The following is a 27,342-nucleotide window of genomic DNA, read 5'->3' on the forward strand; positions in this document are numbered from 1 at the left end:
CCTCTATCGCAACCTCCCTCAAACGTTCAAATGAAATGAAAACGTTATTCGTCATATCCCTCGTAAACCGGTGTAGACTAACAGTGAAATGCTTACTTAGGGGTCCTTTCCCAACAATGCAGAGTTAAGATAAAGATAAAAAATAAAAAAAATATATTAAAAAAAGTGACATGAGGAAGAAACACACAGTGGATTATGAATGACAATAAGGAGTATAAAACAACATGGCTATATAAAGGGAGCACCAGCACGGAGTTGATGTGCAGGGATACGAGTTATTTGAAGTAGCTATGCACATATAGGTAGGTGTAAAGTGACTAGGCAACACGGTAGATAATAGACAGTAGCAGCAGCATATGTGGTGAGTGTGAACGTGTGGTGTCAGTATGCATGTGTGTGCATTCTATGTGTGGGCGTATGTAGTGTGTGTGTGTGTGTGTGTGTGTGTGTGTGTTGGGGTTTCAGTGTAAGTATGTGTGAGTGTGTGTGGGTAGGGTCGAGTGTGTGTTCAGAGTCAGCACAAGAGAGTTAGTGCAAATAAGGGCCAATGCAGGTAGTCCGGATAGCCATTTGATTAGCTATGTAGCAGTCTTGTTTAGCAGTTGTATGGCTTGGGGGTAGAGGCTGTTCAGGGTCCTGTTGGTTACAGACTTGGTGCACTGGTACTGCTTGTCGTGTGGTAGCAAAGAGAACAGGCTTTGACATTTTTTCCTGGTGTAGACTTTGTTTGTTACCTCTTTCCCTTTAAAATGACACCACCTACTTAATGATTCTAAACAGCGTACTTTAAATGTTTGCTTCGGGCAAAGCTTGAGGGTCTGCGGACCCTAAACCCTCGCGCTGAGAAATGGCCACAGTATTCTCATAAATGATGCATCCACGGCTGTGTGTTGGGTTGTTAGCGATACAGCACATTCGGAAAATATTCAGACTCCTCAAGTTTTTCCATATTTTCTTACATTACAGACTTATTCTACAATTGATTAAATTGTTTTTTTTCCCCTCATCAATCTACACACAACACTCCATAATGACAAAACAGGGTTTAGAAATTTAAGCAAATCAAAAAAAATTAATTAAATCATACATTTACATAGGTATTCAGACACTTTAATCAGTACTTTGTTGAAGAGTATCTTCTCTGCATATGGGGAGCGTCGCTGCACAGCTATTTTCAGGTCTCTCTAGAGATGTTCAATCGGCTTCAAGTCCTGGCTCTGGCTGGGCTACTAAAGGACATTCAGAGACTTGTCCGGAAGCCACTCCTGTATTGTTTTGGCTGTGTGCTTAGGGTCGTTGTCCTATTGGAAGGTGAACCTTCGCCCTAGTCTGAGGTTTTCATCAAGGATCTCTTTGTACTTTGCTCCGTTCATCTTTCCCTCAATCCTGACTAGTCTCCCAGTCCCGGCCGCTGAAAAACATCCCCCTGCATGATTCTGCCACCACCATGCTTTACCGTAGGGATGGTGCCAGGTTTCCTCCAGACGTGACGCTTGGCATTCAGGCCAAAGAGTTCAATCTTGGTTTAATCAGACAAGAGAATCTTGTTTCTCATGGTCTGAGAGTCCTTTAGGTGCCTTTTGGAAAACTCCAAGTGCCCTTTACCGACAAGTGGCTTTCGTCTGGCCACTCTACCACAAAGGCCTGATTGGTGGAGTGATACGGAGATGGTTGTCTTTCTGGAAGGTTCTCCCATCTCCACAGAGGAACTCTGGAGCTCTGTCAGCATGACCATCGGGTTCTTGGTCACTTCCCTCACCAAGGCCCTTCTCCCCCGATTGCTCAGTTTGGCCGGCTCTAGGAAGAGTCTTGGTGGATCCAAACGTCTTCCATCTAGAATAGGCCACTGTGTTGTTGGGGAATTTTTGGGTACCCTTCCCCAGATCTGCAACACAATCCTGTCTCAGAGCTCTACAGACAATTCCTTAAACATTGTGGCTTGGTTTTTGCTCTGACATGTACTGTCAACTGTGGGACCTTAAATAGACAGGTGTGTGCCTTTCCAAATCATGTCCAATCAATTGAATTTACCACAGGTGGAATCCAATCAAGTTGTAGAAACATCTCAAGGATGATCAATGGAAACAGGATGCACCTGAGCTCAATTTCGAGTCTCATAGTAAAGGGTCTGAATTCTTATGTAAATAAGTTTTATTTTTATTTTTTATTATACAAAATTTTGTATAGAAAAATAAGTTAAATAATTAAATAAAAACAGAACTTTTAACATAAATACATTATCTATCATGGATATTTATGTTTTTAAATGGATCTTTGAAGATAACAAAATATCCCCCCATGCTTGCCCAATCCCACTGACCCCATAGTGACAGTATGACCCACTACAGCAACGCTAGGCCATACATTGGAGTGCACTGTGAAGGAGTGATTTCTTGGTTTTTGGATCAACTCACCTGTCGCTCGGAGGGGGCTGAAGCTGTGACGTGGAAGTCGAGGGCGGGGCTCTCTGCTTGTTAACCTTGGCATAGAGCCCCTCTAAGTCTTCTGCCGAGGGCTGGCGGCTGTGTGAGGGTCCGCCGGGGGGTGGTCCCCCGAGGGCTCGCTGAGGAGAAGGGGTGCGGCTGAGGTAGGCGGGCGAAGGGCCCTTGGGGGGATCCCGAAAGGTGTTGATACGGGCGTAGTTGGGGTCATGGTCATCGTCCTCTAAGTCGGGTGGCAGGGGGTCGGGGGTCACGTGGCCGTCCCGCACCTCCATGTATCGGAGCTCGTGTCTGTCGGTTATATAAGAGGGGATAGATACCGTCACTCACTGTCTGAATCAAACTCACATTAACTTGATGGGATTGGACAAAAAAACAGCATACATTGTATATATGTGATAGCGTGGTGTCTACACACAGATAACAGGGCAAACTGTGTGAGCTCACCTCACTCCCTCCTCAATCTTGTTCAACTCCTCCTCGCTCAGAGCCTCCAACTTCTGCTTGGCAGCCTTCACCTCCACCCTGCTCTTCTCCTCCTTTTTCTTGCCAAACCTGGAGGGATTGAGAGAGAACGAAAGAGAGAGACAAAGTGAAAAGAATTGTAAGATGTTGTTTAATTTGGGATTCAAAACATTGTGGCAGTTCGTAAAGCGACAATAGAGGCTGCAGAGATTATGAAAGGAACTAGTTGAGCAGCAGGCCACATAGCAGTGGAGAGACAAGAGGTGAGAGAAGGAGTGGACCCGAGGCTTCATGTTTGGAACCAAACAGCAGAATCCAGTTCACACCGCAGCCAAACATGTGTTCACACTTCCACACAGCAGGACACTGCACAGCATCGATTACACATATAGACCCTGTACACACACACACACACACACACACACACACACACACACAGTACACCAGTCAAAAGTTTGGACACATCTTCTCATTCAAGGGTTTCTCTTTATTTTTTACTTTTTCTATATTGTAGAATAATAGTGAAGACATCAAAACTATGAAATAACACATATGGAATCATGTAGTAACCCCAAAAATAGTTAAACAAAACAGATTTTATATTTGAGATTCTTCAAAGTAGCCACCATTTGCCTTGCTGCTCCCGAGTGGCACAGCGGTCTAAGGCACTGCATCTCAATGCAAGAGCCGTCACTGCAGTCCCTGGTCCGAATCCAGGCTGTATTACACCCGGACGTGATTGGGAGTCCCATAGGGCGGTGCAAATCTGGCCCAGCGTCATCTGGGTTTGGCCAGGGTAGGTCGTCGTTGGTAATAAGAATTTGTTATTAACTGACTTGCCTACTTAGATAAAGGTTAAATAAACAATTGCCTTGATAGGATGTCAAGAATGTGCAAAGCTATCAACCAGCTTTACCTGGAATTATTTTCCAACAGTTGAAGGAGTTCTCACATACGCTGAGCACTTGTTGGCTGCTTTTCCTTCACTCCGCAGTCCAACTCATCCCAAACCATTTCAATTGGGTTGAGGTCAGGTGATTGTGGAGGCCAGGTCATCTGATGCAGCACTCCATCACTCTCCTTCTTGGTAAACTAGCCCTTACACAGCCTGGAGGTGTGTTTTGGGTCATTGTCCTGTTGAAAAATAAATGATAGTCCCACTAAGCGCAAACCAGATGGGATGGCGTATCGCCGCAGAATGTTGTGGTAGCCATGCTGGTTAAGTGTGCTTTGAATTCTAAATAAATCACTGACAGTGATTTACACCAGTAAAGCACCCCCATACCGTCACACCTCCTCCTCCATGCTTCACAATGGGAACCACACATGTGGAGATCATCCGTTTACCTACTGTGCGTCTCACAAAGACACGGCAGTTGAAACAAAAGATCTCAAATTTGGACTCCAGACCAATGGACAGATTTCCACCAGTCTAATGTTCATTACTCGTGTTTCTTGGCCCAAGCAAGTCACTTCTTATTATTGGTGTCCTTTAGTAGTGGTTTCTTTGCAGCAATTCGACCTAATTACGCAGTCTCCTCTGAACAGTTGATGTTGAGATGTGTCTGTTACTTGAACTCTGTGAAGCATTTATTTGGGCTGCAATCTGAGGTGCCATTAACTCTAATGAACTTATCCTCTGCAGCAGAGGTAACTCTGGGTCTTCATTGCCTGTGGCGGTCATCATGAGAGCCAGTTTCATCATATCGCTTGATGGTAATTGAAATTTTCCAGATGGACTGACCTTGATGTTGTTTCTCTTTGCTTATTTGAGCTGTTCTTGAACTAATATGGACTTCTGTATACCACCCCTACCTTGTCACAACAACTGATTGGCTCAAACGCATTGAGGAAAGAAATTCCACAAATTGACTTAACAAGGCACACCTGTTAATTGAAATGCATTCTAGGTGACTACCTCATGAAGCTCGTTTAGAGAATGCCAAGACTGTGCAAAGCTGTCAAAGGCAAAGAGTGGCAAAGGGTGGCTACTTCAAAGAATCTCAAATATAAAATATAATATAAAGTGTTTAACACTTTTTTGGTTACTACATGATTCCATTTGTGTTAATTCATAGTTTTGATGTCTTCCCTATTACCCTACAATGTGGAAAGTAGTAAAAAATAAAGAAAAACCAAGGAATGAGTAGGTGTGTCCAAACCTTTGACTGGTACTGTACGTATGTGCACACACAGATACCATGACGACCACACACATGCACTAGCGTACACACACGTTAGCAATTCACAGCAGAGAAACACTGCCCATCGCTCACACAAACACTATTACACACATACGAACCAAACTCACTCCCACATGTTTATTAGCGCCTTTTCCTCTGGTACAATGGTTAAAAGGTTGGTGATAATGCAGTGTGATCATTTGCTAGAGTGGGTTAATGCAGTGGGTGTGAGTTGGAAATGTGGTTGAGATGATGATTAACCTCTTAGAGCTCTAGGGGCGCTATTTCATTTTTGGATAAAAAACGTTCCCGTTTTAAGCGCGATATTTTGTCACGAAAAGATGCTCGACTATGCATATTCTTGACAGTTTTGGAAAGAAAACACTCTGAAGTTTCAGAATCTGCAAAGATTTTGTCTGTAAGTGCCCCAGAACTCATTCTACAGGCGAAACCAAGATGATGCATCACCCAGGAATTAGCAGAATTTCTGAAGCTCTGTTTTCCATTCTCTCCTTATATGGCTGTGATTGCGCAAGGAATGAGCCTACACTTTCTGTCGTTCGCCCAAGGTCTTAGCAGCATTGTGACGTATTTGTAGGCATATCATTGGAAGATTGGCCATAAGAGACTACATTTTCCAGAGGTCCGCCCGGTGTCCTTTGTCTAAATTTGTGCGTAATCTTCAGGTGCGGGCATTTTCTCCTGGGATTCAGGAGAGAAAGCATGTGTCCAAGAACGATGTATCAATGAAGAGATATGTGAAAAACACCTTGAGGATTGATTCTAAACAATGTTTGCCATGTTTTCAGTCGATATTATGGAGTTAATTTGGAAAAAAGTTTGCGTTTTGAGGACTGAATTTATGGATTTTTTTTGGTAGCCAAATGTGATGTATAAAACGGAGCTATTTCTAATACACAAGGAATCTTTTTGGAAAAACTGAGCATCTGCTATCTAACTGAGAGTATCCTCATTGAAAACATCAGAAGTTCTTCAAAGGTAAATGATTTTATTTGAAGGCTTTTATGTTTTTGTTAATGTTGCGTGCTGGATGCTAACGCTAATGCTAACGCTAAATGCTAACGCGAAATGCTAACTCTAGCTAGCTACTTTTACACAAATGATTGTTTTCCTATGGTTGAGAAGCATATTTTGAAAATCTGAGATGACAGTGTTGTTTACAAAAGGCTAAGCTTGAGAGATGGCATATTTATTTCATTTCATTTGCGATTTTCATAAATAGTTAACGTTGTGTTATGCTAATGAGCTTGCTGATAGATTTACACAATCCTGGATACAGGGGTTTTTTCATAGCTAAACGTGACGCAGAAAACGGAGCGATTTGTCCTAAACAAATAATCTTTCAGGAAAAACTGAACATTTGCTATCTGAGAGTCTCCTCATTGAAAACATCTGAAGTTCTTCAAAGGTAAATGATTTTTTTGAATGCTTTTCTGTTTTTTTGTGTAAATGTTGCCAGCTGAATGCTAATGCTAAATGCTACGTTAGCCATCAATACTGTTACACAAATGCTTGTTTTGCAATGGTTGAGAAGCATATTTTGAAAATCTGAGATGACAGTGTTGTTAACAAAAGGCTAAGCTTGAGAGCTAGCATATTTATTTCATTTCATTTGCGATTTTCATGAATAGTTAACGTTGCGTTATGGTAATGAGCTTGAGTCTGTATTCACGAACCCGGATCCGGGATGGGGAGATCAGAAAGGTTAACTGGTATTAATATACAGTATGTATTCTGAAGTGATACGACATGCTGATAGACAGAGGTGAGTGCGTGAGGCTCCGGGGTGAAGTTTCCCCTCGGTACAGATCTAGGATCAGTTTCCCATCCCCCTATCCTAACTTGAACCATTAGCGGGGAAAATGCAAAATGGACCCAGGGTCAGCATCTATCTGACCCCTAAAATTTTATTTTCTCACATAAATTGAACAAAAATATAAAATGCAACATGGTAAATATGCCCTAATCCATGGATTTCACATGACTGGGCAGTGCCGCCCACTCACTTGGGAGCCAGGCCCAGCCAATCAGAAATAGTTTCAGTGTATTTGAGAGAAATAACATTAGAGAAATACGCTTTTTTTGTATATGGAACATTTATGGTATCTTTTAATTCAGCTCATGAAACATGGGACCAACACTTTACATGTTGCAAACCAGGACTTGTATTCACAAAGCATCAGTGGGAGTGCTGATCTAGAAACAGATCTGCCCTCCAATCATTTGGACGCAAAAGGCAAAACTGATCCTCGACAGCACACTGTGGTTACGGGCCCGGAAGTGTTTTTGCCCTCCAGTCATGGAGTTGAATCACATGTCGCTCTCAAGCTTGCGAAGGGACACTCAACCAAAACACGGTTCTCTGATCCACTAACTATTCCCCCAATGGCCTTCACAGGCAAGCAAGACATACAAATCCATGGATGAATTCACATATCTTTATTACACAATGGGTGTTCTGTCAGGTAGAGTATGTCTGGTCTTATGTTACCAGGGGCATGGCCTGGGGGCAAATCTGCCACAACCCTTTCTGATGGGGGCCGCATTCAGCAGAAAACAACCAGACAGAAACACAGGATTGTAGAACAAACAACACCTTTGTGACATATAGAATAAGAAATCATGACGTTTCTAGAAATATATGTAAAACGAACAGGCCTCTTTGACGTAGAGAAGAAGGGATCGCCATCAGCTCTATTCATGACATTTCTATCTGCGACTTTAGCTTATGCTGAACGCGACTGCGGTGTTTGGTGTGTGCCTGTGCCTGTGAGATTGGACTCAGCTCCCTGCCGAGTCCAATCTGATGTCTGTGTTCAGCTCATTAGGGACAAGGGGGCCTGTCTTAATTCTTGTCACTGGCTCTTCTCATTACAGCCCCGAGGGGGACATGGTGTGAATGGCAACCCTGATGGAAGACTGAGGACACACTCAAATCAGCCGAGGGCCAGTGCACTGCTGCTGGATCGCCAGATTGGAGGGGAATTTATCACGGAATGTAACAGTATTTTAGCCTTTTCACTTTTGCACCTGACCCAGGTGCATGGGTTAGTCCTAAGCCATAGGACCTTTTAAAATTATAGACAGGAAGGACCTGATCCTCGATCAGCGAACTACTCTAAGATGCTTGACAACACTTCTTCAAACACTTCTTCAAGCCCAAATAGCCTATCATTGCTTCCCGTACAACCTGCAGACACTGAATCACTGTCAGAAGAACAGTACTATGAATGGGTGAAATGATTGCCCATTCTTAGCATGGTGCTGGCAGTAGTATCTATTTCACAGACACTTCAATGACACTGGCAGTCTGGCCCTCCATGAGAGAAGTGAGCCCGTCCCTCTCTTTCACACAGTAGTGCGTGTGTGATGGAGGACGACATCTGGCCTGATCATTATGTGTACATAAATTAGAGCATCTCCCACTTCTACTGTCTGTTTGAGAGCGAGAGAGAGAGAGAGAGAGAGAGACTCACAATTAGATAGATGCTGAGTGTACAAAACATTAAGAACCCGCCCCCTTTTCCCTTCAGAACAGCCTCAATTCGCCTGGGCATGAACTCTGCAAGGTGTCGATTGCGTCCGACAGGGATTCTTGCCCATGTCGACTCCAATGCTTCCCACAGTTGTGGTGAGTTGGCTGGGTGGCCTTTGGCTGGTGGACCATTCTTGACACACACGGGAAACTGTCGAGCGTTTCACATCACACGGGAAACTGCAGATTTTCATATCATCATTACCGTCCTTCTCTAATTCCGGGTTTTACGGTATTACTGGCATAGCACACAAGGGGGCACTAAAATCACAAGAAAAGCATTTTGGGCTTCTATTACCAGAATGCTAACAAAATGTGAAAAATCTAATAGCGAAATTACATATCGACGCTGTTAGCTAAATGCTAATGAGAGAAAACGAACAAAGCAATTGCAAACACAGGCAAATCCAGCTCAAAGTTATACAAGCACAGCTAGTAGCTACTGAATGTGTAGACCTTTTCAAGCTTAAGTTAACAAGAGAAATTGTGCAAATGAACACCTGTGATTCATTATTTCCTGAAAGGAAGAGCAACATGGGTACATGGAGCAAATGGGAGAAAAACAGATTGCAGAAAGCCATTATAAAATATCTGATGGCAAACATTTAGTAGTGAATTGCATACAAACACGTAACTGGCGGAACTGTTCTGAGGAACTACGGCAAGCTTCATAATGTAAAATGATGTGGCAGGTGCACAAGTTGACGGCAGGTACTAATTTAAAATGTATTGAAAAACTTCAAAATCAATCTTTTTTTGAAGGTATTGAAAACCATCCCGTGTCCTTTCCCAAATACCCCGGTATACAGTATACCGCCCAAGCCTATCCAGCAGCATTGCGGTTCTTGACACAATCAAACCGGTGTGCCTGGCACCTACTACCATACCCTGTTCAAAGACACTTAAATCTTTTGAATCGTCGAGTCCCCCTCTGAATGGCACACATACACAATCTGTGCATCAAAGCCTAAAAATCCTTCTTTAACCTGTCTCCTACCCTTCATCTAGACGGATTGAAGTGGATTTAACAAGTAACATCAATAAGGGCTCATAGTTTCACCTGGTCAAGGAGAGAGCATGTTCCTGATGTTTTGTACACTCAGTGTATGTACCTGCCGTGGGGAAGGTACAGCATTCAGCATTTATTTTCCCAAGACAACCAGGTGGTGTGGAGATCTGAATTGGTGGTCAGACTTGAAGTCTGATTTGCTTTAAGACAACGACAACAGAAATGCATTGAGCGAGACAGAATCCAGCTCCGACCAATCTCGCTGTGTAACTTTGTCCTTAGCAATCATGTTCGTTCAGAAATACGGATGTAATTTCTCGTTGTCGTTTCCTGTTCTCGTTTGATGCCGAGACACCACTCTGTGTGGGGAAAGCTCACTGGGAGCCACACACAGCCGCACAAAGAGTGGGAGATCTCATTTAAAAAACACACAACACCTACATCATAGCACTGGCTGCATTACCTTCTCATAATGGTGTAAGATGGATGCTCTGGGTTACTGGGTCATTGGTGTCGCGGTTTAATGTGATCCTACTGTCACAAGGGGCCAAACGGAACCATTAGTAGCAGAGCGCTCTCATCATTAGTCTGCCTTTGCGCCAGAGTCACCAGAATGGCTCTTGGGTCTACGACAGTGACACTCCTTGTGAGAGGAAATTAAGAAACTAGAACCAATATCCCCAAAATGTCCAAGTATGACAAGACAAAAGACTGTCCGGTTGAGTCCCAGTGAAAATCTGCTTTTTTGGAAGGCGCCTTGCCTCATCACCTTAATCACCTCTTCCAGAAGCTTCTCCATGCTCATTACATGACATTCTGAGGAAGTAGGTGAGAGAAGGGGGGGGGGGAGAGGAAAATAAAAGGATTGTGTCTTCTTTCTAATGAGGCTCAAAACACAGTGAGATCACAGACAGCCTGGGTGATGTAATTGCCCTGCGACCTGTGGAATAGGCTCCCTGGGGAGGGAGGGAGGGAGGGAAAAAGAGGGAGAAACAGAGACGGAGACAGAGGTACAAGGGAGGGGGAGGGAAATAGACAGAGTAAGGAAACATACTGTAGCCTATTTACCAGTATGTGTGCTAGACTCATTTCCTCCATTATCATCCGTGGTTGGCAGCTCAGGAAATGAAGCTGGTTTTTATTTTTTTACCGTGTGACAACAAGCAGAGAGCAGAGAGCAGTAAATAAATAGGCTTCCATCAGCGCTGTTGGATGGAGCCAGTGGGAAACTGGTTACCGGTGAAGCGCTAACGACTAGCTAAACAGCCATTCAGTCGGCAAGAGTGATGGTGTCAGGAGACAGTTTTACAGTCTGTCTGTCGGTCTGTCAGGGGAGTTCATTGACGACGCCTGTCATCTATGATGGAATTGATTGAGGCTAACAGCTGAGATGTGCCCGCAGTGCGTCTGGTGTTACATATGCAATACGCATGCAAGCATGTGTACACACACACGCACACTTCCAGTTTCATGCGCGCACACACACAGACATTGTTCCAGGTGGGTAGGCCTGCCCTCTTAGGCCAGCTGAAGCAGCACACACACACACACACACACACACACACACACACACACACACACACGAGAGAGAGACAGAAATACACATATGATGATATACCCATTCCTACACATTCCAGAGGATGAGGAGTTGATCACCCATGAAGAAGCAGGGATAATGCCTTGCAAAATCTGCCTTTGAGTACCAAAATAACAAGATGGGAGAGAAAGAGCGAGAACGACAACGAGAGAGAGAAGACAGAGAAGAGAGAGAGAGAGAGAGAGAGAGAGAGAGAGAAAGAGAGCAAATGGAAAATGAACGAGAGAATGAGAGAGAGAGAGAAAATGAGAAAGAAAGAGAGAGAGGGGGAGGGATAAGCCAAAGCTCCCATGAAAGTGTGGCACGGCTGGAGCTTAGAAATAGAGAGAACAGTGAGGCTTCCAGAGGCGGCGAGAGAGATAGAGAGAGAGAACACTTCATCTCACAGCCTATAAATGTTATCACGGTAATTAGATTGCTGTGTGTATTTTCTACCGGTACCTCGGTGGAGTTGGAAGTTTTGGAAGCCAGAGAGACAAGTAGGGATGAGTTCAATTAGAAACAACATAAAGAGGTGTGATGTAACAGGGACTCTTTGGTGTTTTCTGGTACAGAACACTGGAATACTGCAGTAGTGTACATCACGCAGAGGACAGTCAAGAAGCTCGAAGTGTACAAGTATGTTGAGAAAGAATTAAAACGCTCCTTCTAAAAGCAGGGGGTCATATCACTCTCATTTGTTGTTTTTCTTCCATTCGAAAACAGAGACAAGCACACAGAACTCAGCCACCCTCCACACACTTCCTCACTATACCCCTCTCTACCTTCTTCTTCCCCCGATTGACAGCGTGAGAAGCTAATCACAGCTCCTTCCTGGCAGCAGAAAGCTACGCCCCCCCCCCTTCAATAATTAAAACAGAGTCTCTCGTCTCTCACTATTCCCACTGGGCATAATTAAATCTATTTATCTTATTTCTCTCCATATGCATACTGCAGCAGGCGGCAATTTGGGCTAAATCACCTCCCATTAACACTTCGTATTAAGAGTTATACGACCAAATAGATCATAACCACCCTCCCAGATCAATCTATTGCCGTTAGAACCGCCACTGCTGTCGAGCAAAGATGGTGTTGAAGCGAGCTTCGAGTGAAACGACGATTAGTTCAGCTGTAGGCCAATAATGTTCCGTGTTGTTATTGATTTATCCGTTTCTCGCTGGATGCAATACGCATGCAAGCACACGCACACCGCGTGCGCCCGCAACACATCCGGCTGCATGGACATCCAATAGCACGCCCAGACCAAATCTAGACATACAGGAGCCTCCGATGCACAGTCGAAGAAATGAAAACACAAAAGTATGAAGAGAATAGGGAATGGACGAAGAACCAGGGAAGTAAGCAGATAGTGAGTTGAGCGAGACGAGACGGAGAAAGATGTTTTCGGGGTGTGAGTTCTGACTGGTGTGATAGATAATGTTCTCAGGAGTGTCTTAATTAATGTGGGAAGAGTGTGTACGTGTGAAGTGAAAGGTGTATGGTGTGTCTGTGAGAAAAGTGAAAGGTGTGTGTGTGTGTGAGAAAAGTGAAAGATGTGAGTGTGCATCTTTAAACAGGGTCTGGCCAGTCCCGGGTGTAATGCCATGTCAATCAGACTGCTTAGCCCGAGAGAGGAATGAGAGGAGAGAGGGAGGGGGGCGCTCCCTCTCTGACGGCCACAGAGTGAGAGATGCATCTGTCACCCAAGGGCGGCACGTGAAATATGGGCTTTATTTTAGTTGTTTGCGTTTCTGATTTCTGGCATATTTTAACGATTCATGCACAAAGCACTAGCTCCAGGCAATTTGTCTTGTCTCCTTTTCCCCCCACTTCTGTCAAAAACAAATGAATATTTAACGAGTCAGTTACACATCTTACTTTCACACTCATTTGGGAGGGAGAAAGTGATCTTTGGTGTGTGTGTGTGTGTGTTTATCCAAGCACTGTTTGAGCCAGTCATCGAGTCCAGGACAGCACACAGAATCCGGGATGAAGAGATACCGCTGGGTGAGAGTGACTGATCAAAAGGTCCCAATTAGAACGACTCCATCCAGACTACTAAAGGTGTTGAGGATTCAGACACACCAGAACAATGACATAGACCCGAACAAGCAGTGAGCAGGTGTAATGAAAGACAGAGGGGGAGGAAAGAGAGAATGTGTGTGACAGAGAAAGGGAAAAGAGAGAGCGAGAGAAAGAGGCACCATTGGCCAGCCAATAATTGCACTGCACTTTGATTTCAAAACAAGTAGTCCAAGGAAGAAAATGAGAGAAGAAAGCAGTGTGACCCTCCATATCCCCAACTCCCCCCTGCAGACAGCATTCCTACCCCATGAAAAGGGCAGGATTAGAGGTTAACGTGCTGTGACCACTCCTGCCCTTCTCCTTAGACCTCATAAGAGCCACTTAATCTTTTCCTGTGAGGGAGGAATGTCACACACACACACACACACACGGACAGATGGCCGGCAGACACCTAATGGCAGAGGAAGCCCATCGATCACATTGAGCTTGATGACGGGATGGCGGCCATTGGAAGAGGTGTAATCGCTTCCTGGCATCCTTTGCTGCTGGATGAAGATAGAGTGAATGACCTGAAGCAATGAGATCAGATGACCAGTAAAAGGTGACAACTTCTTGATGGCTCAATCGGCTTTTTTTCCATTGGTCGATGAGCCTCCATGTTGCTGGATGAAGGTCTGTGGATCAGATGACCAGGAGACAACTTCCTGATAGGTCAACGGGCTTCTTACATTGGTTGAAGAGGTCTAATGAGCTTCTTTCATTGGTGGATCAGCCTCCATGAAGACATAGGCCATGATTAATAGAATCAAAACCGTGATGCATCATGGGTGAATTGTGACCGATCTACAAATAATATTGAGTAGCTACTTATGATGCAAGGAGACTCGTAGATCAGTCAGTCTCGACTCGCCTGCAACGTCAAACTCAGCCAGATAAGTGAAGGACCTGAAGTGCTGGAGATCAGATGACCAGGAGACAACTCCCCGATGGCTCAATGAGCTGCTTTCATTGGTCGATGATGAGCATCCGTCGTCTGAGGTTGACCGGTGTTTTCGTCTAGCCATATCGATATGTCTGGAATATCCAGACGTCCATATATACTTATCCCGAAGCCACTTGTCTTGTTATCTATCATCGTACATGCCAATATATTGCACTGAATCCGGGATTAGACATAAAAGGACTTGAACCCACTGCCTTTTGTTTTGTCAGGCCAAAGCCCAAGCCATTACCCCAAGAGGTCCAAACCTCTTGACATAGACAAATGGTGTTGTACTAAGGGAGCTACGCTCTACAGGAAAGAAGAAGCCTGCCTGTTTAGTAGCTGATATATATGCATGGGGATTTTCCTTTCTTCGGCTGTTTTTTTGTTCTTCTTCCAAAATCCCTCTAATGCTTGATTGACAGGTCACCACAGCAACAAGTAAATGACCAAATCATTTCAGGAAGCAGTCCAACATGAGGCAAAACATACATCTCATTTGTTTTTCTCGGGCTGTGCACCTCGATAGCGCGACCCTCTGTTGACGTCCATAGGAAAGTTAGAAATTTGAATTGCGCCATGTCAGAGGTATAGGATACAGGATGCGCCGTGCCTCAGAACGACAAAACATTTTCAGGGAGGAGGCAATTTGGCTGGTGGTTGCTGGTGGACATTGGACTGGTTTTTAAATTAACATTCCATAAATCTGAAGAAAAAAAAAAACTATGGAATGAGAACTACTGCCCTGAGTACTCAAAGATGATAGTTATAGTAAATCCTTTACCCACAGGATGAGTGGTGAGACAAACTTGGGTGTAAATACAACCTGCAAACAGACGCACAAAAAAAAAACATACAGACAAAAACATCTCCAAGACAACTTGACATGTTTTCAAGGTCAACAAATCCCCTCCTGTGAGGACAAAAAGCCACCGGCCTTCAAAGCGTCAACAAGGTCAACCCGTGACGTGAGCAAACCATGACAAACTTAGCTAACAACATTACGGTTAAGAGAAACATCTCAGCTTCAGCTCGTCACAGCTTAATGTCACCGACACGTAAACAGATCTAAACACGTCCTACAACTCCAGCATCACTCTAGTCCACTTACAAGAACTAGTTTCCAAATCACCCAAGGTGTGCCCTTGCACACACTCTGTCATGGATTTAAAAGCCTTGGATTGGTGTAAGCATTGGCCGAAGGGAGTTTTCCACAATTGTCAAATCCACAATGGAAAAAGTGCAAGTGGACACTTCGGGAGAAGGGTGGCAAATCGGGATGCAGGCCATATATGGGGGGGGTTTACAGTAGGTCTGAGGAGGGTGTTGTCCGTCTATGGCACCCATCCTTTAGGATAACACAACCACATACTGGGCTTTCTGATGGAAATGATGGAAACAGGCCCCGCTAATTGGCTTGGCTCCCTGTCGGATTTCATCCGTCCCCGGGAAGAGGGAGAGAAAGAGAGGAAAGAGGATCGACGCGAGCGGAGGGGGATTTGTAAACAGCGGATCAGCGCGCAAGGCTTTCATGTCCCCAAATTGGCAATAGCAGTGGGGACGGCCGTGTCCTGTCTGTCTGTCACACTGAAGGCCTTAGTGACAGCCACTCTGAGCCGGAGTGACGGGCAGAAGAGGTGGGGAAGGGAGGGGAGGGTGACGGAGAGAGAGGGGAAGCAGAATGGGATAGAAAGACCGGGTGCACAACAGTATAAGGACACGCACACACACACAGCTCACAGGAAAGTGCCTGTTATGGAAGCTGTGATCAGGCAGACGAGTAAATACAACTAACATACAGCCACACAAATACACAGACAAATGTACGGATACATACATACACACAGGCCGTGTCCGGAATCGGTCTTTGCTACTACTTACTAAACAAAATACTGTGTACTTATAATACCACATAAAATGACGGGTTGGGTACAACAAATATCATCATACTAGACTCACCCATACTGAGAATGCATCCACTGATGCGCAATTGTGGAGGTCTGGTGCCATTCATTCCTTTTGGCACAACGAGTCTCCTTATGGGTAATTCCTTGGTAACACAAAGAGACGGAGACTCCCATTTTTTACTTTAATATGGAAGCCAAACAAAAACCAATGATTGCAAAGTTGAACCACGAACCAACGCCGGATGCACATTTTTTAAAATTTATATTACTATACAAAATTCTTGCAACTAATAGAATGTTATATATATGGGGGATACAATCGTCCCAGCTCTGCAGATTCTGCTGTGAGGAGGCAGAGACATTAGATCATTTATTTTGGTATTGTCCATTGTCCAGCTCGTTTTTGGTCACAGGTCCAGGAATGGATGAAGAATTGCAACATTTGCCTAGAACTAACGCTGCAGACAGCAATACTAGGTGATTTGAAAAGCCATAGTCAATCAATCAATAATATAATCATTATTTTACCAAAAATGTTTATTTATAATTTACAATCTGTATAATCCATGCGAATAGGAAGGTTCAATTCTTTTGTGAAGCATCACAGCACAAATATATGGCAAATAGAAATCCAAAATGGATGATGTTGAGAGATAGATGGGAGAGGTTGAATGGAGCTGAAAGGTGGGACTGGATGATGTTGAGAGATAGATGGGAGAGGTTGAATGGAGCTGAAGGGTGGGACTGGATGATGTTGAGAGATAGATGGGAGAGGTTGAATGGAGCTGAAGGGTGGGACTAATAGCAAGATAAAACATGGAAAACATACGGGGTCTGTAAAATGTATATATGTTCAGAACTTTTGTGAAATAGCATAGTTCCAAATAGAAATCAAACTGGATGGACATCAGAAATAGAGGGAGGACTAAAAACAAACAAAATATAACTATTGTAAAATAGACTGTGTATGTAAAATGTGTATAAGATGTATAAAATGAAGGTAAAAGCCGAAGTGTTTATTAGTTTAGTCCATTTGGGGGATCGGTGGGAGGGTTAGCGGGGAATAATAATAAAGGTATATTCTTTAAAAAAGTATGTATGTCTATATAGGTATGTGTATGTTTATATGTGTATATGTATGCATGTGTGTATGGATATATATATTTACCCCAAAAATATATGGGGGATTGGAAATGATGCAGACAATTACATTGATGGAACCAATATTCTTTCCTCAATATTTAGCTGATCCAACCCTTAAGGGGAAAAGAAAAAGAAAGTTGAACCATGTACCTCTATACACAAGAACGACTTTCATCATATTTCCACGGAACGTTTCACAAAAACACATTTACATGAAGAACAGCGCAGATGCAAAGTTTGGAAACAGAATGACGGCACAAACAGCACAAACTGTCATTCTGTTACCCAACTCTGCATCTGCGCTGTTCTTCGTGTCATTTTAATATATACATATATTTTATGGGGGGAAATTGTTAAAAGTAGTCCTTGTGCGTAGAGTTAAGGTTTGTTTGACTTTGCAATGATTGGTTTTGGTTTAACATACAAAGATTTTTCACCTTAAAATGTAACTGTGGAACTGCTCTCATCTGATTATTATCTCGTTATCAGCTGCTGTCAAACACACGTGGGTCAGAAAAGACGATTTCTTTCCTTAATAGCATGCAGCGAAATCGTACTAGATGAAAATCTGAAATGAGCATGACATCTTGGCATTTGAAGCGCACAAAACTTTATAAATGTCACTTACTATAAAACGTCCTATTTTCGCATACCCAATCAGCCTACTATTGAGAACACAATTACGGGTTGGGTATTCGGGCCCTGCCAGTCAGCTACAGTCAGGAAGAGGACCTCAAAACAGGCAGGCTCGTGTTGACAGGACCATTGAGACACCTCAACATACAGAAAATGTAGACATCTTGCACATATACCCATGAGAATACGTAGTCATTTCTAGGCTCCACCGGCACTTTGAAAAAGCTGCCACACCAGTCTCTGTACTGAACATACCGTACACATCTTTCATAAGAGCCTATGAGAGAGTGTACTGTATATGTATGCACACGGTGAGGAGTCTCACGTGGCTGACGAGTAATGTGGCTGATCTTCAAAAGGCCTGTCAATGCCGAAACTCCCTCAGGCGGTTCGCTCAGCAAGGACACTTCAATCTCTACTACTGTAGGTACCGAAGGGACAACCAGTCATCTCGCATCGAAGACTGTCTTTATGGTTGGGGGGGGGGGGGGGGTTGTATGAATATGAAGTGTGTAGGAGTGCGTGGATGGCGGTGGGGGGAGTGCAGCTGCGATGGAAGTATCGACTAGATTTTGTGAATGTAGATACCATACTGTTGTCCTCTCAGAATGAGAGAACAGATGAAATTAAAAGGAAAAGGGAACAAAAAAAGAGGGAAAGAGCGAAATAAAGAAACTCAGGACAAAGAAAGAGCAATATAAAGAGAAACATGCAATAATCCAGCTAATATTGGCACTGTCAGTATTTTGATTTCAGAATAGCCCTGTTGAGTCCAAATAAGTCCAAATAACACAATGGCTTGTGGAAGTCCTGCCTACACAAACAAAGGATCTGGCCACCCCAAAAAATACTACAGTACATGCATAGCAACAATAACGGCCATGAAAAAAAATGCATCGGTCCCGCTACACGCTTTCGATCAGAGGGGAATTGGAATCACGTGTCTTAATTTTTCCCAGTTTGAAATACTGCCTTCAGAGTAAAACAACATTTGTGATCTACAATTAGATTGGATGTGTTTCTAATGGCACCCGGTTCCCGATATGGTGCACTACTTTTGACCACAGCCCTATGGGCCCTGCTCAGAAGTAGTGCCATATATAGAGACTTGGGTGCCATTTGGGATGCAGATTTGGAGCTACGCCATATTCCAGCTAATTAAGTCATAGTTCACATGCAATCATCAGGCCAGAGTGAACCGAGCCTGTGTTTGGTGGGAAATCTGGGAGCGTTTAAGTGTCTTGCCCTCCACTTCTGCTCCAGCTGCACTCTGCGCTTAAGGCTGCACTTGGCTGGATGTTGAATTGCAATGTAAATGTTTCCCGGAATTTTGATTCAGTCAAACGGTTCAAGAATGTCCTGGCTAAAGCCTTCAACCCAGTGAGTAGTCAGAGAGCGCACTAGGCTATGTCTCGAACAAGCTGGAGAGCGAGAGAGTGTGTGATGGAGTGTGTGTGTGGTGAGTGTAAGTGAGAGTGAGAGAAAGTGTGAGTGTGGTTAGTGTGTGAGTGTGTGAGCATGGATGTGTGTGTGTGTGCACTTGCAAGTCTGTGTGTGTGTGTGTGTGAAGGGTCTCCCGAGTGGCGTCGAGGACTAAAGCACTGCATCGGAGTTCTGAGACGCCACTACAGACCGGGAGCCCCATGGGACGACGCAGTGTCCAGGTTAGTGGAGGGTTTGGCAGGGGGGGGGTTTCCTTATCTCATCGTGCTCTAGCGACTCCTTGTGGCGGGCCGGCGCCTGCACGTTGACTTCGGTTTTCAGTTGGACTGTTTCTTTCGACCCATTGGTGTGGCTGGCTCCCGGGCTAAGCGAGCAGTGTGTTAAGAAGTAGTTAAGATGCATGACTCTCGACCATCGCCTCTCCCGAGTCCGTTGGGGAGTTCCAGCAATGAGACAAGATCGTAACTACCAATTGGATTTCAACAGCCCTTTCCTGTAATTGTTTGTATGCACACTGTGCCAATGTGCGTGCATTCATACGTGTGTGTGTGCATGTGTGTGCATGCATATCTGTGTGCGTGTGTGATAAGAGGTCCAATAACAACAGCCCTGTCCTGTGACCTCTCCATCTCCCACCTGCAACCAACAACCCTCCCAGAAACAAACCAAGTAAAAGGTTGTGCGTGTGTGTGTGTGTGTGTGTGTGTGTCCATCCTGCTACCAAGCCAGATGTTAACTGTGTACATCTCCCCACCATTACCACTGACATGCTGGACGATTGGATTCTTATCCGAGGGCCTAAAATCGATAGACATTGATCGCATCGCAATCGAATGACAAATCTTTGAACTTCTACGGTGTAATAACAAGACTAGATCGATAACCATCTTTTTACTATACAGTACCACATTTACCCTAAATCTCAGCAAGATCATTCTTAGCTTAGAACTAGTGCAGGGCTCTCCAACCCTATTCCCGGAGAGCTACCTTCCTGTATGTTCTCTCTCCAATCCTAGTCCAGCACACCTGATTCTAATAATTAGCTAGTTGATAACCTGAACCAGGTTAGTTTACAACTGAGTTTACAGTGAAAACCTACAGGAGGGTAGCTCTCCAGGAACAGGTTTGGAATGCCCTGTACTAGTGAAAGAAATTGTGAGATTTGTGTTAGGTGCTTATTGGGATGGTGAAAACGTTGGGTCAGTCATACTGGAATAAGCAGTGGTTGAATGATCTGAACAGTTGGAAAAGGGGAGTGCTAAAAGAGGCAAGAGTGGAACTAGAATTCAGAGATACATATTATGAAACGTAAAGAGTGGAAACATTGTGTGGCTCAGTTGGAAGATCAAGGAGCTTGCAACGCGAGGGTTGTGGGCTTGATTCCCACAGGGGACCCGTACAAAAATCTATGCTCTGGATAAGAGCATCTGCTAAATTACGGAATTGTAAAATTGTAAATGGTTGCCTACCTTAAGAGCCCAAATCCTTTTTTCTTGGCCTTTTTCTCCTGGTCCTCAGAATCCTCGGTTTTCTTCTTCACTTTTTCTTTGCTTTTCTTCTCTTTCTTCTTCCCTTTGGTCTTCTTCTTCTTCTTCCCTGCCTCTGATTCAATCTGGTCCTGGCGGGATGAGCCACTGACGGGAGTTTCTCGGCCTGAGCTCTGCTCTGACAGGTCATCTGAGAGGGAGGTAGCAAAGGTTAAAAAAGGTCAACTAGGGCTGACCCCATTTCGTCGACTGGACGATTGTTTGGTCAATAGACTGATGGTCGACCAAGATTTCTTTAGTCGAGCATTCGCAAGAAAAAAAATATATTTCATGGTGCACAAGACACCTGTCTGTTTCGTGCCTCTCTCAGTGGACTTATCCATTGGGGAGGGCACAGTCCATCACTCTAAGACATACAATTGTATATGGTTATATTATGTAAAGAATAACGATGCAACACTAATGAATCTAATATTATTTTATAACAAATGCGAATTATCCTGCGTTGGATACGGTCACTGTCATTATAATAATAAGCAATGTCGTTATCATTAGTAGGCTTTGTATAGTAACAACCATGGAGCTGTAGGCTTAAGAGCACATCCAGTTTAGTCTTAATACCATAACTTATTTAGGCCTATATTTCAATATATTCTATTTATCACTCATTCGTTCATGCCATCACACAGCATACGAGACGGTCATACTTTGAAATGCAATCAAGCATTTTAGTTTAATAATGTAATAAAGGGAGCTCTGAATAATTAGCCTAAACGATAAATAAAGGGCAGTTCACCAATGCATGCAAGTGTTTTTAGTTTTCTGTAATTAGCACAGACTCTGGTACACTTACATATTTAGTGTTGTTTACACTGTTCCAAATGGTCAGAAAATTATATAATATTGTAATCTAACAGCAACTGTTTGGCACACATAATACTCACGCAGCGCTTGCTCCTATGCCCTCCTTTTTCCTGGCTTTCCAGTAGTTTCCACAACTAAGTCAAATGTCTTCCACATATCTGACTTCCCTTTCCCTCCTGAGCAAACAGTAAACATTCACCCGTTTCCGAGTTTGTTTTTCACGTCCTCCGCCTCCATTTTGCTGTCACGTGTTACTGTGTTCAGAGATTGTTCAAACCAATTTATTGCTGTGATTATGTAAAGCTATAGGTCAGGCCCTATTGGCCACATACTTAAGATGCTTACATGTGTCAAGTAAAGAGAGCAACGGTTGAGGGAATAGGGAATGTTTTTACTCAACAAATTAGGGATTTCGGTAACATAACTTTTCAGTCAGAAACAAGTAATAAACTAAATGACTGAAATGATGTTGCAGCTAACACAGTGCAATAAACACTTGCTGTGCTCTGGAGCCTTCACGCTGCAGTTGTGAGGAGAGCGAGACAACGTGTGCCAATCACACAGGCACTCGCTGTCATTTTTTTAACATCGGGCTCTTTCTCGAGTCATTTGTGTGTCTTAATTATTTAATCAAACAGTGTAGTATGTAGTTGCTTTTGTTCAAACACATTGGGTGTGTGTCTATATATGGAAAATAACGTTTCAACATTTAAAGAACAGGACGACTCTTGGTCGACCAAGATTTTTCTTTTTTGCCGGGACAGCCTTAAAGTCGACACAGATGCCATAAACACAATGAAGTAGACAGGCAGACAAACACACACTCATATACATTCCCCATCCCACCTGCAGTGACTCAATACTTTGCAGCCGGGTTCACCAACATGTCTTTTTGGGAAAGTGGGAGAGGTGGGGGGTGCTGCCTCCGATCTTGTAGTCAGAATCACTGGTTCCCCCTCTAAGCCTGAGGCAACCACTCCGTGAGGCCAGAGGATGAGTCAGAGGCAATTCTAGTGGTTTATGGTTCAGTTTGGATGCTCAGATGGTCACACACACACAGCTCACTCACACACACACACACAGCTCACACACACACACACACACACAGCTCACACACACACACACACAGCTCACACACACACACACACACAGCTCACACACACACACGCACAGCTCACACACGCACAGCTCACACACACACACACACACACACAGCTCACACACACACACACACAGCTCACACACACACACACACACACACACACAGCTCACACACACACACACACACAGCTCACACACACACACGCACAGCTCACACACACACACGCACAGCTCACACACGCACAGCTCACACACACACACAGCTCACACACACACACACAGCTCACACACACACACACAGCTCACACACACACACACAGCTCACACACACACACACAGCTCACACACACACACGCACAGCTCACACACACACACGCACAGCTCACACACACAGCTCACACACACACAGCTCACACACACACACACACAGCTCACACACACACACACACACAGCTCACACACACACGCACAGCTCACACACACACGCACAGCTCACACACACACACGCACAGCTCACACACGCACAGCTCACACACACACACGCACAGCTCACACACACACACACACAGCTCACACACACACACAGCTCACACACACACACACACACAGCTCACACACACACACAGCTCACACACACACACAGCTCACACACACACACAGCTCACACACACACACAGCTCACACACACACACAGCTCACACACACACACAGCTCACACACACACACAGCTCACACACAGACAGATATTTGGCTTCACATGAAAGATGTTATATAAAAAATGTGCAGCTGTGGGATTAAAAAAGTTCTCTGCCCAGAAACGCTGACTACATGTACATTGAGCCGCTAAACAGTGTGTCCTTTTGCGACCTCTGCGTTTTGCAGCGAACGTCAGCGAGTTACGCAATGGCTAAATGACTCATAAACCAAAGTTTATACAACTCATATGTGGATATTTCTGAATAAAGGCAATTATACACTGAGTGTCCAGAACATTAGGAACACTTTAATATTGAGTTGCAAATCCTTTTGTCCTAGAAAAGTCTTAATTCGTCAGGGCATGGACCCTACAAGGTGTCAGAAGTGTTCAACAGGAATGCTGGCCCATGTTCACGCCAAAGCATCCCACCTTTGTGTCAAGTTGGCTGGATGTCCTTTGGGTAGTGGACCATTCTTGATACACACGGGAAACTGTTGAGCGTGAAAAACCCAGCAGCGCTGCAGTTCTTGACACTCAAACCAGTTCGCCTGGCACCTACTACCATACCCCATTCAAAGGCACTTAAATATTTTGTCTTGCCCATTCGTCCTCTGAATGACACACATACACAATCCATGTCTCAATTGTATCAAAGCTTAAAAATCCTTCTTCAACCTGTCTCCTCCCCTTCATCTTCACTGATTGAAGTGGATTTAACAAGTGACATCAATAAGGGATCATAGCTTTTACCTGGATTCACTTGCCCCACAGACGTTCCCTCGGCCCCAAGGACGTTCCCTCGGCCGTGCTCGGCCCCAAGGACGGCCCCACGGACGTTCCCTCGGCCCCACGGACGTTCCCTCGGCCCCACGGACGTTCCCTCGGCCCCACGGACGTTCCCTCGGCCCCACGGACGTTCCCTCGGCCGTTCCCTCGGCCCCACGGACGTTCCCTCGGCCGTTCCCTCGGCCCCACGGACGTTCCCTCGGACGTTCCCTCGGACGTTCCCTCGGACGTTCCCTCGGACGTTCCCTCGGACGTTCCCACGGACGTTCCCTCGGACGTTCCCTCGGACGTTCCCTCGGACGTTCCCTCGGACGTTCCCTCGGACGTTCCCTCGGACGTTCCCTCGGACGTTCCCACGGACGTTCCCTCGGACGTTCCCTCGGACGTTCCCACGGACGTTCCCTCGGCCGTTCCCTCGGCCGTTCCCTCGGCCGTTCCCTCGGCCCCACGGACGTTCCCTCGGACGTTCCCTCGGCCCCACGGACGTTCCCTCGGCCGTTCCCTCGGACGTTCCCTCGGCCCCACGGACGTTCCCTCGGCCCCACGGACGTTCCCTCGGACGTTCCCTCGGCCCCACGGACGTTCCCTCGGACGTTCCCTCGGCCCCACGGACGTTCCCTCGGCCGTTCCCTCGGACGTTCCCTCGGACGTTCCCACGGACGTTCCCTCGGACGTTCCCTCGGACGTTCCCTCGGACGTTCCCACGGACGTTCCCTCGGCCGTTCCCTCGGCCGTTCCCTCGGCCGTTCCCTCGGCCCCACGGACGTTCCCTCGGACGTTCCCTCGGACCCACGGACGTTCCCTCGGCCGTTCCCTCGGACGTTCCCTCGGCCCCACGGACGTTCCCTCGGCCGTTCCCTCGGCCCCACGGACGTTCCCTCGGACGTTCCCTCGGCCCCACGGACGTTCCCTCGGCCCCACGGACGTTCCCTCGGCCGTTCCCTCGGCCCCACGGACGTTCCCTCGGCCCCACGTATGTTCCCTCGGCACCCAATGACCAATTTCAATCAAAATTGGCACAAACGCTTGTTTTACAAATTATTGGTTTAGTAATGAGATGTGGCCTTGTTTGGGGATGAGGATAATTAGAATGATACCCAGTGTGCTTGGAAAGTGTCTATTTTTGACATTTTGGTCATTTAGCAGATGCTTTTATCACACTACATAGTGCCATCACACTTCTGACACCAATGTAGTAAATTTGGGGCCACAAAATTGTGAACCGCTATAAAAATGGTATAGAAAAGTATTTGTATTTTATTACACAATACATTGTATTGTAGTTCAGGACAGTGAAATACAAATGACAAAATACTAAAAATTGGAATACGTATGTGTCCACCCCGCCCCCTCGACCCCTGGTTTAGAAGATAGGGCTAAGGAAACATAGGGGAGAGGGAACATTGGGCTGTGGGAACTGAGGGAACATAGGACCCAGGGAACATAGTCATGCTCAGTGTTGTATTAACAATGGTGATTTCCCTTACCGTCCTCCGGCTCCGAGGGCCCATCGTAGGACTTGTCGATGGCGGTGCGGAAGCTCTGGTTGCAGCCCCTCCCCCGCACCATGTGGGGCCTGGGGCGGTGGAAGGGCACCTGGCTCTGCTGGCTCAGCTGCCGGGCCTCCGACACGGCCGACTGGAGACTCTCCAAGGAGCAGGACTTCCATAGCCCCAAGGTGGGACCCAGGTCACTCCCCCTGGATGAGGACTCTGAGAAGGGGAGAGACAGGGAGGGAGACCCCGGTCAGCATGGATAGAAGGAAGGAGGACGGGAAGTGGAAAGAGAGGAAGGGGGGGAGAGAAGAGGAGCGGTTGGGGAGAAATGGATTAATTTAAAATGGGGAGTTGGGGAGTGTAAAAGATACGAGGCGAGAGAGAGGGATGCATTCATGTAGAAGCAAAGGAAGAGGATGAAGGGGAGTGGAGGAGTGCCAAAGGACTGCCGTGAGTACACAGGCATGGGCCACAGTTAGGAGGAAGAGAGACAGAAAGCAAGAGGAGGAGGCACATGAAGACGATAGGACAGACTACAAGAGGAAGACCACAGTTAATGAAGAGAACGGAGCAAAAAGAGAGAGAAGTGAGGAGGGTGAGAACCAACAGAAAAAACAAAAACGGGAGGACACAGAGGGAGCGAAGAAGGGAGTGGAACAAGAAGAGAAAAAGGAACAACAAAAAGGGTCATGCCGGAAAAGGTGTCAAACACATGGCCAGACCCTCTTCATGGGGAGCTCCTGGGTACACAGGTTTTTTGCTTCGACCCTGCTGTAACAAACATCAAAAAGGTCCTGGTGAGCAGCTAGAGCAGTAGGTGTTCTAAATTAGGGTTGGAGCAAAAAACCTGCAGGACGGTATAGCTCTGTAAGGAGAAAAGGTCGCTCCAATGGCTAGTGTTGTAGGTTAGTCACAGAGGTCCATCACCGGACCAGGGCATGCATAAGTAGGCCGCAGAGAAAGACAAGCAAAGGGGATGTGGCCAGAAACACACAGTCAGTCCCAAATCGTTCCCCAATCCTTCATTTGGCCTTCATTTGGCTATTTTGCTAAAAAGGTACAGAAAATAGTTTAAAACCGACTGAAAAAGTGACTATTTCTAAGTGTTTATTTCTAACTCACACCAGGGATTTGCAAGACATTTATTCTTCAAAACGTTCTCGGAGAAGGCAAACGCTCAAAATGTTCTCGTTTTAGACTCTCTTTTGTCAACTCAGTCTTCAAAGCTTGAGAATATTCCTCTTGAAATTGATTTTTTGGAGAGTGGGCGATAGAGTCGAGGGGAAAGGAGGGAAAGTGAGCAGGGCTGCTGCAGCAGTGGCTTTTAAGTCCTAAATTGACTTTGAGGAAGAAGTGGGATTTGTGTGAAATAAGGGGTTATAAATAGAGAGCGGATGCGTTCAGGAATAAAATGCTCAATTTGAGAAGCAGGATTTGTGTCACAAATGTAATTGTGGCTGTCCGGCTAGCAGCCTGATAGAATTAAGCTGCTTGCTGCTGGGTTGCAGCAGTGAACGCTGGGCTCAGAGTGTGTGTGTGCAGTAC

At 45.4% G+C, this 27,342-nt stretch overlaps 1 protein-coding gene across 4 annotated transcripts in view; it reads right to left on the reverse strand.

Annotated features, from left to right (window-relative positions):
* Window positions 1–27,342, reverse strand: part of pard3ba (par-3 family cell polarity regulator beta a) — a 184,761-nt gene that overhangs the window by 33,337 nt on the left and 124,082 nt on the right. For all 4 annotated transcript variants that reach the window (XM_036983066.2, XM_036983071.2, XM_036983070.2 and 1 more), the window contains 4 exons: window positions 25,789–26,013; window positions 20,836–21,043; window positions 2,889–2,996; window positions 2,415–2,732 (listed from right to left, as the gene is read on the reverse strand). In XM_036983066.2, coding sequence (XP_036838961.2) covers window positions 2,415–2,732; window positions 2,889–2,996; window positions 20,836–21,043; window positions 25,789–26,013 — 859 coding nt within the window. The remainder of the gene's footprint in view (window positions 1–2,414; window positions 2,733–2,888; window positions 2,997–20,835; window positions 21,044–25,788; window positions 26,014–27,342) is intronic.

Source organism: Oncorhynchus mykiss, chromosome 7 (assembly GCF_057628025.1).
Source record: "Oncorhynchus mykiss isolate SJ-2025 chromosome 7, ASM5762802v1, whole genome shotgun sequence".
In the NCBI taxonomy this organism is placed as follows: Eukaryota; Metazoa; Chordata; class Actinopteri; order Salmoniformes; family Salmonidae; genus Oncorhynchus; species Oncorhynchus mykiss.